The sequence below is a fragment of the Nomascus leucogenys genome, chromosome 12 (assembly GCF_006542625.1).
Source record: "Nomascus leucogenys isolate Asia chromosome 12, Asia_NLE_v1, whole genome shotgun sequence".
Classification (NCBI taxonomy): Eukaryota; Metazoa; Chordata; class Mammalia; order Primates; family Hylobatidae; genus Nomascus; species Nomascus leucogenys.
Genome location: NC_044392.1, coordinates 46,367,375 through 46,383,180, shown reverse-complemented (window position 1 = coordinate 46,383,180; position 15,806 = coordinate 46,367,375). Strand labels below are relative to the sequence as shown.

The window sequence follows — 15,806 nt, the reverse complement described above, 5'->3', positions numbered from 1 at the left end:
TTCCTTTCCACAGACTTTTATTCTCCCAGTGAGAAGACAAATCTGTTTCCCCTCCACCAGAAGGCCTCAAGCCACAGCTACTTACATTATAGTAATTAAATCCCTGCTGCTAGGAGGGTTCAGGAGACAAGCAGGCCTCGTGCCAAGGGCTGGCCTGCAGGGAGGAGGCAGCAGGGAGGGAGGCTGGCCAGAAGGGCCTGTCTCTCAGCTGTCTCCTGAGAGTGAGAAAATCCCCTTAGCCACTATGTCTTCACAGGCTTTCGCTTGTGGGATAGGAAGATAATGCCCCCCGCAGCCCACCCTGCCAACATGCACCATCGATGAGGACCCCCTCCAGCTGGAATAGCATAGCTTTCTTCCAGTTCTCTCCGAAATTCCATCTGGTGCTCACGACCTTCCCGCAGATGGCCAGCGCAGGAAACATCCCCTCCTCAGGCTCCTTCTCTCACTCTCTAGATCCAAAACAAAGGCCCAGAAACCAAGCCGCCCCACACCTAGCCTAGGACGCTTCTCCTCACCTGCAGCTCAGCTGGCCTTCGCAGAGCCCTCCATGTGTGCCAGAAACCATGTCCCACGCCTTACAAACAGCAACATCTCATTAACTCTCATGACAGCCCCAGCGGCCAGGTTAGGATTCACCCCCACGGAAACTGCGAATCAAAGCACTGAGACAGCTTCCCAAAGCCACACAGCCTACAGTAAGTGACACAGCCAGCGCTGTACCCAATATCTGCCTGGCACTAAAGCCTGTTCTCCTAACGCCAGGCTAGATAGATGGCCCGTATAGAAGAATCAGAGGATGGCCTGGGAGACAGATATGAGGGAGGATGGAAGAAGTGAGGGTGAGATGGACCTTCAGGAAATGGGGGGAAGGGGAGCAGACAGAGGCATGGGACACCAAGTCTCAGGCTTGTGGGTCAAACCCAAGCCACATGTGTGTGGCCTTGTCTCTCGCAAAGCTCACATCAGACCTGTTGTTACTTGTTCAGTGCCGGCCTCCCCCACCAGCCCGTGAGCTCCATGTCTATTTCCGCGATCCCAGGCGGAAAAATAATTTTATTCATTTGACAAAGTTATTGAATGCCTGTTATGTGCCAGTGTATTGTTCTAGGCATCACAGATATACAGTCATGCGTTGCAACGACAGGGACACAGTCTAAGAAATGTGTCATTAGGCAGTTTCATCATCATGTGAGCATCATGCAGTGTGCTTACACAGACTAGGTGGCATGGCCTTCTGCACACGAGGCTGTATGGTGTAGAGCCAACCAGAACATGCCAGATGGTGCCCTTGTCTCATTTATTCCTCATGACACCCATTCTCATGAGAGAGAGAAAACACTGTTAACCCCATTCACAGACCTGGAGACTGAGGCTCAAAGAGGCCAGTTTTCTCAACAAGGCTGCACAGCCGGGAAGCCACAGAGCTGCGGCAAGAACTCTAGGACGCATGCTGTTGAGGGCTCGGCTGGCCCCTCCAGGGCCCACAGGAGACTTTCCTCAGCCCCAGAGCCCAGCACGGCACCTGGAGCTTCAGCAAACCCTTGTATCTAAACGGACAGCATCCTCCTCCCCTCCTCCCTCTACCCTTACCGCACTCCATGAGCACAAAACATCCCCTGAGGCTCTGGGGGAGGCTGGCAGGGCACTCAGAGTGGCACAGTAAGGGGCGGGGTGGGCGGGAGTGGAGAGCTCAGGGAGGGCAGGAGAAGCTTTTTGGCTTGAAAGAGCCCAGTCTAGGGTCTGATATGCAAAAGCATGTCTGCTGCACGATGTGAGGGCGTCAGAGACACTCCCCTGTGTGCAAATCCAACCTCCACCACCTCCCAGCTGTGAGACCCTGGGCAAGTCACTTAACCTCTCTGAGCCTTGGGTCTGTCATCTGTAAAATGGGGAGAATTATATCTACCTCACAGGGTTGTTGTGAGGACTTAATGAGATGAGGTATGTAAATGCACATAGTAGGCCCTTAATAAATACTCTCTTCTCCTCCGCCGCCTGTCACCTCTTCACTCCTGAATAAGACCCGGTGTTGCTTTGGAGTCATTCCTATGGAAGGAAAAATAAGTTCCCATTTGATGAGAGTGGTGCATTCCCCCAAGCTGCTGTGGACACAGGCTTTCTATACGATCCCATCCACCACGAGGAAACCCTCATGACTCAACTCCATCCTAGACTTCCTCTCAGCTTGCATCAATTTCATTTCACTCTTGAGGGATCTTTCCATCGCTGGCACATAGCGTGCACCCCGTCAGGTGTCTTCTGCCAAAATGCCCTCCCACCAGGCTCAGCACCATTACTCTCCCAGAGCAGGAGAAAGCATCTTGGCAGAGCTTAACACCAGGTCCAGCCCAGAGCAGGAGGGGCTGGGAACCATAGGCCCAGCTGTGAGGGACCTTGTATGATCCCAAGGCCACTGAGCTCTCAGAAGAAACAACCAAGGTAAAACCCACCATTGCCCAGCACGGACAAGAGCTCCCTGGGTGACAGCTCTGGCCCACGTTGAATTCTTCACCTCTCCACCCACAAGAGGAATTAAAATACCACCTCCCAAATAAAGAGGCCGCTGCGCAAGTCCACACAGCCAAATAGCCAAGATTTGAATCCAGGTCTACGGGGAAAGCCTGTGCTATCTTAGGAAGAGTTGGTGGAGAACAACACATCTGGCTGGGGAGAGACCCCCCTGGAGTCTGTAAGGCACAGATTCTCTGCACTCCTGCCGCCTGGAGCAGGGCTTGCCACACTGTGGGTGTTCAGGTATGTTTCCAGAAGAGGGATGGGAGAAAGAAAAAGAGAGGAAGAACTAAAACCAGGAATTCCAGGATTCCAGCTATGCCCCTGCCACTAACAATGCTGAGTAGCCTTGGACAGGTCATGTAACTTTTTTTTTTTTTTTTGAGACAAGGTGTCACTATGTTGCCCAGGCTGGTCTTGAGGTCCTGGGCTCAACCGATCCTCCCGCCTTGGCCTCCCAAAGTGCTGGATTACAGGTGTGAGCCACCACATAACTTCTGTGGGCCTTGGGGTCCTATAAGGAGGAGGATGGTCCTTTCCCTGCCTTCCTCACAGGGCTGGGAGGCATATGCAGGGATCATGCCCACCCAGGCTAGCACACCTGGCTGGCCCACAGAGCTTGGCCATCCAGGGCAGGTATGGTGCCTCCCTGAGGAGGCCTCCCCTGCATCCTCCACCAATGCCATCCAGCTCTGAGCCCCTCCAAAGACGGTGGCTCAACCCTGAGCAACATGCCTACCCCAAGCCCTCACCTTGGGAGAAGGTAACATCACCCATGCCGGCAGCTTCGGCTATTCCCATGTATAGGAGCTTTTTGGGGAGCCAACATCTTACCCACTGGAAGCTAGAAAAGAAAGAAAATAGCTAAACTCCAATTTGTTAAAATCAGAAATCTCAAAAGGGGTTTTGCTCTGCAAAAATCGCTGCTCGTGGAAACTTGCGAGGAAGCAGGCTGGTGCCAACTCAGGCAAAGGGGTTAGGAGGAGCCACCATTTGCTGGCAGCCCAGGAGCACCCACAGCCAGGCTGGCCACTTGACCAACCATCAGCAAGTGTCATCCTCCCCAGGCTAGTGGATGTCAGTCTCCCCACATCCATTACAAACGGGGACACTGAGGCTCAGAGAGTTTGAGGCACAGAGCTTAAGGAAAACCAACAGTGGCAGATGGACCAGAATGAGCAAGGGCAGCCTCTCCCTGCCTCCCTGCAGGCCCCCCTCAGTTCAAAGCCACTGACAGGTCAGCAACGTTCAATGGCTCAAGCCAGGCAGCAGGTCATCTGCTTCCTCCTCCCTACCTACTGGGTAACCTGGGCAGGGCACCCACCTTTATAGGTCTCTCCATCTATAACCTGAAGCAAAACACCAAACAACTGTCCTTGTAGGTGTTGCCTGGTAGGCCTGGTATCAGCAAGCTCTAAGGAGTAGGTGCCTGCCAGCTCAGGCCCTGCAAGGAGTGTCCTTTAAGCTGACTTTCCTGTTCATTTGACACTGAGCAGCACTCCTGTCCTTTAAGAAAAATGCCCAACAAGCTGACTCAAAAATAACAGATGCCAATTTGCATATTATTTCACACATCATTTGCATGCTGTTCATTTAGTATCATCAAGGCTCTGCTCAGAATGCAACTCTCGTTACCCTGTGACCAGGGCTTGTGAAAAAGATATGGCTTCCACGAAGGGCAAGCCCTGGGCACGTCCCTCCCCTGCCCAGCTGCTCTTGCTGCCTGCTCCCTGGCACCTGGCTGGGAACATCACCCACTGCCGCAGCCCTGGCGCTCCAAGCAGGGTGAAGGGGCAGAAAGAAGCTTTAGAATTCTAGGAAGCACCCTGACTCAAGTCTTGAAGGAGAAATTGTGTTCTCTTGACGACGCGTCAGGCAAGCTGTGGCAAAGCTTTTCTTCTCTGCTTCTGTCCCAGGTCAGCTTCCTAGTTCAGCTCTCCCTCTGGCCCTACTCTCTCAGCCTTTTTCTGCCTGGTCATCGTGTGTCCCCCTGACCTTCCTCCAGGCCTCTCAGCCTCTGGCCTGGCCCCATGGGTTTATTTTTGTTCTCTCTCCACCTGTCCGATTTGCATGTCCACACCCGGTTAGCTCTGCCCAGACCACAAATTGCCGACTGAGTGTAGAATAACTGGGCCCCATGGGGTAAGAAGGCTCCAGAAGTCCAGCCCAGGCCACCACTGCAGCCCCGCCCTCCAGAGAACAGCCCACTTCCTTTCTACTCACACAGATTCACCCAACAAGTTCTATCCAGAAACATGACGGGGGAGCTTGTCACGGAGGGGAGGCCATTTGGCCTCATGAGAAAAGGGGCATGTTCCACACGTGCTCTCCAGGCAAGGACACCAGTTCGTCTACAGCCACCTGCAGACAGTGGAGGGGTGATGTGGGCGCACATGCCCCTCCAGTCTTGATGCTCCAGGTGGCATCTTCTAACCACCACTCTAATAAAGGCAACAGTTGCCAGCTGCTGAGACCCAGTGTGTGGCTGGCTCTGTGCTGGCTGCTGTGCTACAGCCAGTAGTTGTGATTCCCTCTTAACACTGAGGAAATAGGCTTTGAGTTCAGTAAGTTCCCAGAGGGCCCATCACTGGTGTGCCACCCAAGTCTTTTTTTTTTTTTTTTTTTTTTTTGAGATGGAGTCTCACTCTGTTGCCCAGGCTGGAGTGCAGTGGCGTGATCTTGGCTCACTGCAACCTCTGCCTCCCGGGTTCAAGCGATTCTCCAGCCTCAGCCTCCCGAGGACCTGGGATTACAGGCATGTGCCACTAGGTCCGGCTAATTTTCTTATTTTTAGTAGAGATGAGGTTTCGCCATGTTGGCCAGGCTGGTCTCGAGCTCCTGAACTCAGGTGATCCACCCTCTTCGGCCTCTCAAAGTGCTGCAATTACAGGTATGAGCCACTGCGCCTGGCCCCAAGTCCTTAACTACCAAGCCTGGCCACCTCTAAGAAAGAAGGACATCAGGTCTTCAGGGCCTGAGTGTGCGGAACTCTGCAGCCCTGGTGGTTACCGATGCTACCAAATATTGTATCCATCACTGTGCCCTCACCCTGGGCCTGTGTTCACTACCTGCCCAAAGCCTCTCCAGACGAGACAGTCTCCTCTTTCCTCCCTACATGCCCCTGTGTGCACCACATGGCAGCAACCTGAAGCTGGCCTCATGCCCGCTCTGTTCCCTACACACTCTGCCCCCTCTCCCCAGGCTTCTCACACTCAGAATTGAGCCCCTGCCCAAGCCCCTCCCATCCTAGCTTGTCTAGTCCTTCAGGGACCCCCCAACCTCCTATAGGGAATCCACCCAGCATCCCCAGTCTGAGTCACTGTCTCCTTCCTCAGTCCTCCCGAGCACCAACACCATAAACCACCGTCCGCCTGGGATGGATGCCATCTGGGTGCTGCCTGACAGCCCTAAGAACAGGACTCTCGGGACTGTGGCTGCTCATCCTTGTGATGAAACACGATCTGGAATCAGATTGCGTAGCCTCGGCCCAGGAAGGGAGCTCAGCTCCTGTTTTTAGGCCAGAGAAACGAGGCCCAGAGAGGGGAAGGGACTCGACAAAGATCACACAACAAGCTGGAAGCAAGAGGCAGAAGCACCTCCTGAGGGGCTCAAAGCAGAGACAGGCCTTTTCCCGGCACTCACTGCCCATGACAGATCTCAACAGAGGCATGAGGCACAGACAGGGACGCAGGAAAATGGGACTCAAGAATGAAAAAGAAACTTCTAGAACCAGGAATGGAAAAGCCCTTCAAGGTCCCTCACTCAAATCCCCAGCAGAAGTTTGTGGTGGGGTTTGGAATAGGGAAATCAGAAGTGCACTAAGACCTAAGCTCTCATTCTAGAACCCTCTCTCCTGAGATGGGGACCTGGAGTGAGTCACTCAACCCTGGGACCCCCTGTGCAGCCGAGTTTTCTCATCCCTGAGATAGTTGGTCATCATGAGCCCTGGGCCAGCCACCGTGAGGGTCATGAGGGACCCAGGGGTGAAAATGTCTTGTAAGATGTAAGATGCTGAGCTCATGTGACTGTCCCCCGATGAACAGCCACACAGCCAGTGCTGGAGGAGAAAGGCAGACTGAGAGAAGAGCAAGGCGGAGGTGAGGGGTGGGAGAGCTGTGTATGGACATGTCCATTCAGGTCTAGGGGTCCTGCTGGCCCTCCAGGGGTGGAGGGTGGGGGTGCTGGAGCTGTGGCAGGAGCCTTTGCAGGAAGGGCTTTCATTTTCCCTGTAATCCCCACACCTACCCTCCTCACAACCTTCCCGGTATCACCCTGAGGGCAGCAGCACGAGACCCCAGAGAGGAGACATCAAGAACTGACCTTGGGCCAGTCCACAATCTCACCCTGATCCCAGGCTACCCCAGGGGCCCACACTTGCCCTGGCCACCCCTCCAGCACTGTCTTCTCCGGGACCTGGGCCGGCATCTCCCGCCCTCCATCGAGCCCTTCCTGCCCAGCTCATAGTAAAGTTCCTCCTGTTCCAACATTTTGCATCACAGGTCTCAGTGCCATAAACTCAATTTGTCTCTTTTAAGGATATAAGCAATCTAACCAGCAGCAGCAAGGGAAAGGGCATGAACTTGGGAGCTAAACGGGCCTGGGTTCTTATCTCAGCACCACCACCGCTAGCAGTGTCAGTGTGGCCTGATGACTTCATCTACACAGGGGGCGGTGAGCACGACCTGCTCCTTGTACTCTCGGGTGTAATGTAAAGCCAGCCCAGCGCTCAGCAAATGGTCCTTGCCTTCCCCTCTCCTGTCACTCAGCAACATCCTGGCCAGCCCAGCGAAGTGCTGGGCGACCAGAAAGTAGCATGGTCCCTGCCCCCAGCCACTCCTCCTCTCCTTTCCCTCAGATCCCAGCTAAGCTCCTGGGGGTGGAATGACAGGGTCGGGGGAGGGGGCACTTAAAAACCCATTCGCCTCCTCCGGACTTTCCTCACCCGAAGGAAAGGCACTAGAATTTTCCTCCCTACAGCTCCTGGAAACAGCACAGTCTCAGAATTCCCCACCCTCATTATTTAAAGAGGAATAGGTGCCTTGCTTTCTTGCTCTCCCTTTGGGGTTTTGAAAGAAAGAGAAGAAAAAGAACTACGAATGAACGTGCTGGCCTGCCTGTCACTGAGCTGAGTAAAGTGGTATTTCATCAATATACAGCCACCCCTCACAACCCCCGCACACACTCATTTTCTCCCCCAAATGTGCTTCACAAATAACTGCAACAGAGCTGAAGTGCTCTATTCTGATCTTACATTTCCATCCAGGCCCCAGATTCTCTACAGAGGTTACTCAAATTTCTTTTCATTTTGATTTTCTTTACCTTATATTTTTTTAAAGCAGATCTTTTGACCATGGCCTTACAAATCCCTCTTCCTGAAAGCGCAATAAGAGAAATACAAGGCCATCAGCTGGCATTCTAGTTAGGCTGTGCAGGAGATAAATGCCCCAGCCAGGATGCTCCTGGCCGAGCACCGGGGTAACGCCGCCTGTGGGGAAGGGAAGTCCGGATGTGTGATGAAGTCTTTCCCCAGGACAGTTATAAATAGTGTGATGACACGCAAAGGAGAACCATATATAAAAAGTTAGCTATCCCCCTGTGGGTTACAAATGTTTGACTCATTTACAGACTGTCCACAAAGATTATAAATAAAGTCACCACCACCCTGGGGCGGGCGGCGGAGAAGGCCATTTTCACGCTGTCAAAAGGCCATTTTCACGCTTGCCCTCCTGTGGGCTGACACACTCAGTGTGACCTGTGAAGACAAAATGTGTGCCTAGGGCCCTGGACAGTGGGCTCGCAGGCTCTCAGCCAGTCTCCTGCCTTCTGCATCCTGGTCCTGCAGGTCACTCCACAGGGAGGGTCCATGGAAAGGGCTGGAAAGGGTCTATCCTACTCCTACTTTTCCGCCATGGCCTGAAACACAGGCACCAGTACCCAGAGGCATCTTCTCAAAAATACCAGGACACTGTGACAGCCAACAACCTATCCCAAAGCAGCACCTGGATCCAAACAGAAGGTGCAGAGCCACTTGGCCAGCCAAGCCTGCACTGCTGCTCTGCCCTTGTGCAGACAAGGCTTCCGTGACCAGGGGGAGCAGAGGATCAGAACTGGTTCCAGTGATACTACTCAATCATTTGGTCTAGAGGCTGGGGATGGACCCAGGGACCTCCTTGAGGTCTGCAAAGACACAGACAAGTTGGCCTTGGCCATTCTCTTTAAAGAGTGAATGGCCAGAGGACCAGGCTCCCCTGGGCATGAGGAGAAGCGGTCTCCTATAAGGTTGTCTGAAGAAAGAGTAACTAGAGGTGGGAAAAAAAGCCACTGTGGGAGCAGACAGGGCAGCCTGGATAAGCATCTTCACACCAACTCCTCTCTGCCACCTGGGTTACCCCAGCAACGCGGCCAGGCAGGGGCCACAGAGAGGAGCAAAGGGGCAGGAAGTCGGTGGGGCAGGCGAGACAGGGGCATGGTGGGGGAGTGGGCAGAGGACTGGTTCTGCCTGGGAGGAGAGATGCAGACCAGTTTCAAGGCCGGGCATGGGGAAGTGGCTTGAGGTTGTACAGATTGGTGGGAAAGAAGAGCCATGCTGCCACACCAGCACTCTCCAGCCTCCCCTGAGAAGATCCCGCAGCCCAACACCTGAGGTCCCGAGAAACGAGGCCCATGGATGCCTTGCTAGCCGCACAGAGGTACCAGCTCAGCCACCAACATAATGGCAGGGTCAGGGTGGTGAAGTCACAGCCTGGGGAAAGGGGAGGGCAGCCAGGCCTTTCCCCTCCCTAATTCTTTCTGAACCCAGGGAAGAGAGCATACAGGTAATTTAATGCAATGGAGTGGGTGTGCCCCAAACCAGCTCTAAAAGAAAATAAAGAACACCAAGAAGGACTTCCCAGCTCCTTGCTGATCTACCCTAGTGACACCGATCGGTACAGATGGCATGACTAAGACTCTCAACAGAATCTCTAGACCAGGCCTCATCATAATGTCTATGCCTTCAGAGAGTAAATCTGCCTATTAAAAAAAAAAAAAAAGGACTCCTCATTTGGTACAAGGGTCACCTGGTACCTTTAGGAGCCTATTGGGGCCATCTCAGGCATCTCTCTGCCATTTGATCTCATGTCCCAGGCATAATAATGAGAAGCTCTCCTCTTATCTGAGCTCACCCCGGAATCAAGCCCCACCTCCCTGCTCCAGGCTGATGCCTCCTAGCAGAGCTTACTTCCATCATCAGCACCTACAGGCCTGTGAGGCGGGAGCTGGGGATGTTCTGTCCCGGTTGCTCAACCCCCTCACATTGGCTCCCATTTGCATTAACTGAACATGCTCAGGGCACATGCCACCCTCCTTTTCAAGAGACCCAGGCCTGCATGATAAGTTACTTCCTCAGCAACAGCCACCCACCAAACATAGGTGAACAGCAAGGCCACAACCCCACGAAAAAAAAAGCAGAGAACTTCAGAAAGCAGCAGCTCAGGCACAAGGTTAGTTAATCTTCAATCACTTGGGGAAAAAAAAGTTTGTCCCCTCCCAAGGGCCTTTGAGTGGGAGCTGCCACTGGCTGGGCAGAATTACCTAATCTGCCTGGTACCCCTGAGGTTGCCTTATCCATCCACCTGCCTCCAGACTGGTCAGCAGGGCCAACCAGGCACACAAAGCTCTCCAGCAAGAGAGTGTCACCCATCCCTCCCCAGGTTCCACTGAATGTCCCCGAGCTCTCCTGGGCTGTGACTAACCCAGACCATGGAGGAGTAGAGACCACTTCCTCCATGAAACTGGGACACAGATATTCACCTTCCCCCAAGAACAAACCATGTTTAAAGGTGGTCTCTAGTCAGACCCAGTCCCTTCTCAGAACTTCTTCCCTCCCAGATACAACTTCTCACTCCATTGACAAGTCTTAGATCCCAATCTGTTAAGGCCCCAACTAATTTTACAGCCAGAGTTAGATAACAGGAAAAAGACATCTCCTTTCCTCTCATCATTGTCATCATCAGTAACAACCACAATAGGTCCCATTTGTTGAGCAGGCAGATACGTGCCTTACACGTCTCTAATTTAATTCTCCCTACTCGACAGCTGGGGAAACAGGCCCACTAAAGCTCCATGACTTATCCAAGATCACACAAATAGTAGTGGCAGAGCTGGGATTCCAACTCTGACCCAGTTCCTTGAAATGATCCCATTTGCCTCCAGGAGAGAGGGGTATCTATCTTAGCCCTGCGATATCTACAGTGCCTGGTACATAGGAGACGCCCAGAAAATACTTGTTTCATAAATGACTCAAAACATGGATGGACAGTGCAGGGATGGGTGAATGAGTGAGCAAGTTAAATGAGCTCTGCTTATCTCAAGACCAGCCCCAAGGCACACAGGAAGTGGCCGTTGAGGCAAGAAGGACCTCTCAGCTGCTGCCCCCTTGGTGCATGCCACTGCTGCTATGAGGGTCTGTGATTCAGAAATGGGGGAAGCCAAGCACCTCATGTGGCCTCCCCCTTCATTCACCTAAAATCTGCCCTCTGAATCTCTGGGAAAGCCCCTTTTTCTGAGTCCCCCTCAGGGGTGGTACCTGCCCCAGGCAGGGAAGAGGGCCCGATCCTGCAGAGTGGTGACCCTCCCGTCACGTTAAGACAAACGTGCATAGATCCCACACTGGGATCTGTGCACAGCCACTGTCTTTGGGAATAGCCGTTTCCTTGAGAACTCTGACCACGGGTGTCACTGAAAGAGAAGATGTTGGGATTACCCCTTCCCCACACTCCCCTTGCACTTGGGCCTTCATCAGTTTTCCCCAGCGAGGGCCCCTGGTCTCCAAGGGAGGACTGGAGAGAGCCAGGGCTGTGACCAGGGCAGCTGCCAGTCCCGGCGAAGCTGCCAGCCCCATCTCCTGGAGCGCCCAGCAGGAGAGGCGGTTCTGAGAAGGCAGCAAGCAGAAGGACCCGCAGACGCAGAGGCTCATTACAGGGAATGACTAAGTGAGCTGCGATTCCAGGGGAAACCCCACTCGCTTCTGCTCGCTGAGACGTTCATCCTTGAGCTATTTTGACTAAGGCGGCTTCCAGGTGCTGCCCTCCGCTGGGGCAGCCCACTGAGAGCAGCCGGGTTGCTGGAGGACCCTCTGCCTGGAAGTCTTCGTCCTGGCTATTCAGGTCTTCTGACAGGTCTGCCCCACTGGTTTCCAGGGCGGGAAAGTCTGCCCATCCCCAGTTAAAGCGAGATGCTGGGAATGGGGGAAATCCGATCAGCACCTCCTAGGTTTTTGCGGCTGGATTTCAATAAGGAATGTGACAGTCTCGCAGCAGCTGTGCCCTGCCTGAAACAAGCTCTATTTGAAACCTCCAACAGCTGAACCCCTCCCAGCTACCCGCTGGCCAGCCCGCCCAGCCACCCCCCGCCAAGCCACCCCCTGCCCCAAATGACAAATAAATAGAAAAATCCAAGCAACAAGCAGGCGCATGCATACGTACACACATTACACACACACACACACACCAACAAATTGGGGGTGGGGGTATCGTGGAGCCACTTGTCTACCGATTCCCAGGTCTCCAAGCCTTCCAGCCCACAGCAGGAGAGCTCCCCGGCAAGCAGAGCATCGGCAGAAACCCACCTTCCTCCATCTCCATTCCCTCTGGGAGGGAAACCCCCTCCTCCGTCTTGGGGCTGGACTGAGAGGCTGGAGCAGTGGGGCCAGCTCCCCCGTAAAGCCAGTGCCTGCTGTTCTCCATCCGGGCGCGCACTCACACACACACTCATCTTTATTTATCCCATGGAGAAGGAGTTGAGGTGGGAGGGGAGAACTGGGGCTGAGCTGGGGCGCGGGCTCGTGGGGACCGCCTGGGAAGCCCTGTCATCCCGTCCCAAGGAGAGGTGCTCCCCCAGCTGATGCCAAGGCGGCGCCCAGCTGCTCTGCCCAGGTAACACCTGTAGCCATTTTTATCAGGAGATGTTTACGAAGCAGCAGCAGGTTTATTCTGAGTCCTCTCTCCTGAGGGAAAGGACCACTGATTTTCTCCACCTATATTTTTACCCCATGCCCTCAGGAGACCCAGGTCATGGATGGTTTTCTATTTTGCCCGAGACTCTCTGAGAAGAGGAGGGAAACAGAAACTTGGGAAGAGATGGAGAAGACAGGGAGAGAAGGGACTTGGGCAATGGTACGGAATCCCCAACCCCCACCCAGACATTTATTTCTTTTTTATCCTCAGGAAAATGGAGTGGAGCAGGGAGGGGAGGAAAGAAGGGGAAGTCGCAGGAACTGGCAAACACATTAAGGCGGAGTGTAATTAATTGGTGCGTTAAGCTGCTGGGTTATGCTTTAGTACGAGTGAGCCAGGAGGAAAAGCGATTTCTCAGAAGGAATTATTTAATCCTCCCTAACAGAGAGTCTGCAAATTAGACACAGTGTGTGGGGATGTCCCCTACTCCCCAGAGGAAGCGAGGAATGAATCCTCCCGGGATCAAGAAGGAAAACCACGGGAAGTTAGAGTGTTCAATATAACTGAGCAAGCGCCTCTCACCACCACCACCACCTCTCTCTCCCAGTCTCCCTCCCAATCTCTCTCTCTCTCTCTCAATCCCCCTCTCTCAATCTCTCTCTTGCTACCTACATATTCCTTTTGTTCAAAGTATAAAGAGAAACCACAGCCCCTACCTTTGAGTACAAACCCCAGGAGAGCTCGGTCTCTATCACCATAACAACAATTCCAAACATCCCAAAAATCAGAGCATAGTCACTCAGTCGCTTTCTCTTTTCAAACAGGGCCCTCCTGTGTCCCAGCTTATAGCCAATGTTTTGGTTTTTCCGCTTGTTGGCTTTGGGGAAGGTGGTGCTGCTGGCGGTGGTGCCGGCATGCTGGTGGTTGTGGGTGGCATTAGGGTGATGGAGCAGGGTCTGGTGGGCATGGTTGTCCTCCCGGGAGGAGATGACGATCTCCGGGGGGTTGCTAGGGCTGAAAAGCTGGAGGGGTTGGCCCTCAGTCTCAGCCTCGATGAGGTTCCTCCGGGAGGCACTGAGGCGGCTGAGGGGCTTCATGACCCCACCGCTATACTTGCAGGAGCTCATGGCGATCTCCGTGAAGGGGTTGCTGTCCCGCCGGTGCACCAGGGGGCTGGCCTGCCGGTGCCGGCTGCCCCCGCCAGGCCCACTTGTAGCTGTGGAACTTGGAGAGTGGCCAAGCAAGTGGTCATTGAGATTGAGCTGGCTGCCTTGCCTGGAGGAAGGGTGGAGGATGGCGGTGGAGTTGGACGAAGGGGGGGGCCTGAAAGCGGTGGGAGAGGAGTGCAGCAGGCCAGGGTGGACAGGCTGGCTCTGGAGTTGGGCGAGCTGAGACAGGGGATGCGGTGGCTGCTGCTGCTGCTGCTGCTGAAGCTGCGGAGGCTGAGGCTGCAGCGAGGGTCCCAGGGGCTGCTGGGGGGCTGCTGGTGGCGCTGGCGGTGGTGGCTGCTGCTGCTGTTGCTGCTGCTGCTGCTGCTGCTCATCCCCAGAGGATGGACAGGGGCACTTGGGGTCTTCATCCAGGTCCCCCACCCCCGAGTCATGGAAGTGCCCAGAAGTGTCCATCTTGGGGCCTGGCTGTATTCCCTGCAGCACAAGCCCCCACCCCAAAGCCACCCTCGCTCCAAAGATGTCCTCAAAGAAAGCCAGGCATCCAGTCTCCCCCACCAGTGTCTTGGCTCCAGTCCTCTCTCTTTGGCTTGCTTCGGTTCTCTGGGGCTGCCTGGAGTCCAGACGCTGCCACTCAAGAATGCATTGTATTGGGCAGGGAGGGAGAGCAGGAGGGGAGCTTGGAGAAAGAAGAGGGGGTGAAAGAACTCTCTCAGGAGGTGGTCGTCTAGGAGCGTGTGAGGCCAGGCTCAGCTTCACTCCTCGCTGGCTCAATAGCTTCGCTCTCCTCCTCCTGCCACTGTTACATTGTAAGCCAAGCCCACTTATTAGCAGCTGGTCTCATTGGCTTGGCTTAACTCTCCAACCTCCTCCTAGCTCCGCCCCCCGCATAGGCTCCTCCCCAGAGGAGGGGCCTGGCGTCCTCGGCTCCGGCCCCAGTGGCGACGCAGCGAGGACTGGGAACTGTAGTTTTTGCTCCCCCACCCCGGAGCTGAGCCGCTGTCCTCTTTCCTCCGACAGGTATGGCCACAACCCTCAAGCCCACGGCGATAAGTGATGTTCGCTCACGCTGGGCGATGGGGAGGAGGGACAGAGGGCCTCCGAAGGAGGGGAGGTGTGCACCCTGAGGAGGGGGCAGATGGAGGGGAAGGCAAACATTTATTAACCACCAGGGTTTACGATAGGTTGTTTCACACATATTATCCGGATACAGTCTCCAAACACCCAAGGAGGTGGGCAGTATGGTCTCATTTACAAAGCCCGATGCTTAGAGATGTTGAGTAACAACGTCAAGGTCACAGAAGCAGGGGGCATCCACGCCTCCTAACACCGGGTGGATAAACTCACCTACCATTGACTGAGTGCCTATGCCGCGTGTTCAGGGGCCTCTCTGTTATTTCCAACCCTCACATCAACCCCACAAAAATGATGTCATCACTCTCCTTTTACAGATGAAAATTGGAAGAAGAAGGAGAAGGAGAAGAAGAAGAAGGAGAAGGAGAAGAAGAAGGAGAGAAAGGAAAGGGGGAAAAACACTCAAACACTCAAACATAGATATGTAACTTGTCAGATGTCACCCTGCTTGTAATTATAGATGCTGGGATTTGAACTTAGTCAGTCTGACCCCACAGATCCGATACTTTCTCCCAGGATGCATTTCCACTATGATATTCAGTACAAAGTGGTTGTTCAATAAGTATTGTTCAAATGTTGGTTGGAGAAAACAAAAGAGAAGCTGCTGAGGAAGAACTGGCCTCTCCAAAGCAGAGTGTGTGAAGTGGACCATGGCTCCAGCCCCTTCCCTAACAGCTGGGTGTGGAGTCACAGGGGGATCTGGCAGGAAGACTGAAGATTCCCCCATGGTCGTTCCCTGCCTGATTTGCCCCATGGTGCTCTGACAGTCAGAGCTAGGAACAGCTGCTGGCTTCCCAGGTTCAGAACCATCATCATCAAGTATTTATTAAGCCCCCACTGTGTGCAGAGGGGGTTCCAAAGGATGGGACCAGAGCTGAATTCATTTTCATTTCTAACCACAGCAGCCTTAGGAATCAGAAAGGAAGTCACCATGAGGGAATTCCCCAGCACACCTGGGGTTTTAAAAGGGAGGCCTCTTCCTCTCTGGCTCTTGATTCCCCATCACCATTTGGCCTCTGTCCAGCTCCCTCCCTAGATGGGAAGAGGAAAGGGT

At 54.0% G+C, this 15,806-nt stretch overlaps 1 protein-coding gene across 1 annotated transcript in view; it reads right to left on the bottom strand.

Annotated features, from left to right (window-relative positions):
• The window catches only part of KCNN3 (potassium calcium-activated channel subfamily N member 3), a 162,261-nt gene extending 147,874 nt beyond the window's left edge, over positions 1 to 14,387 (bottom strand). Inside the window, exon 1 of the mRNA XM_030824400.1 lies at positions 13,166 to 14,387. Coding sequence (XP_030680260.1) covers positions 13,166 to 14,074 — 909 coding nt within the window. The 5' untranslated portion in view covers positions 14,075 to 14,387. The remainder of the gene's footprint in view (positions 1 to 13,165) is intronic.
• Positions 14,388 to 15,806: the final 1,419 nt, after the last annotated feature.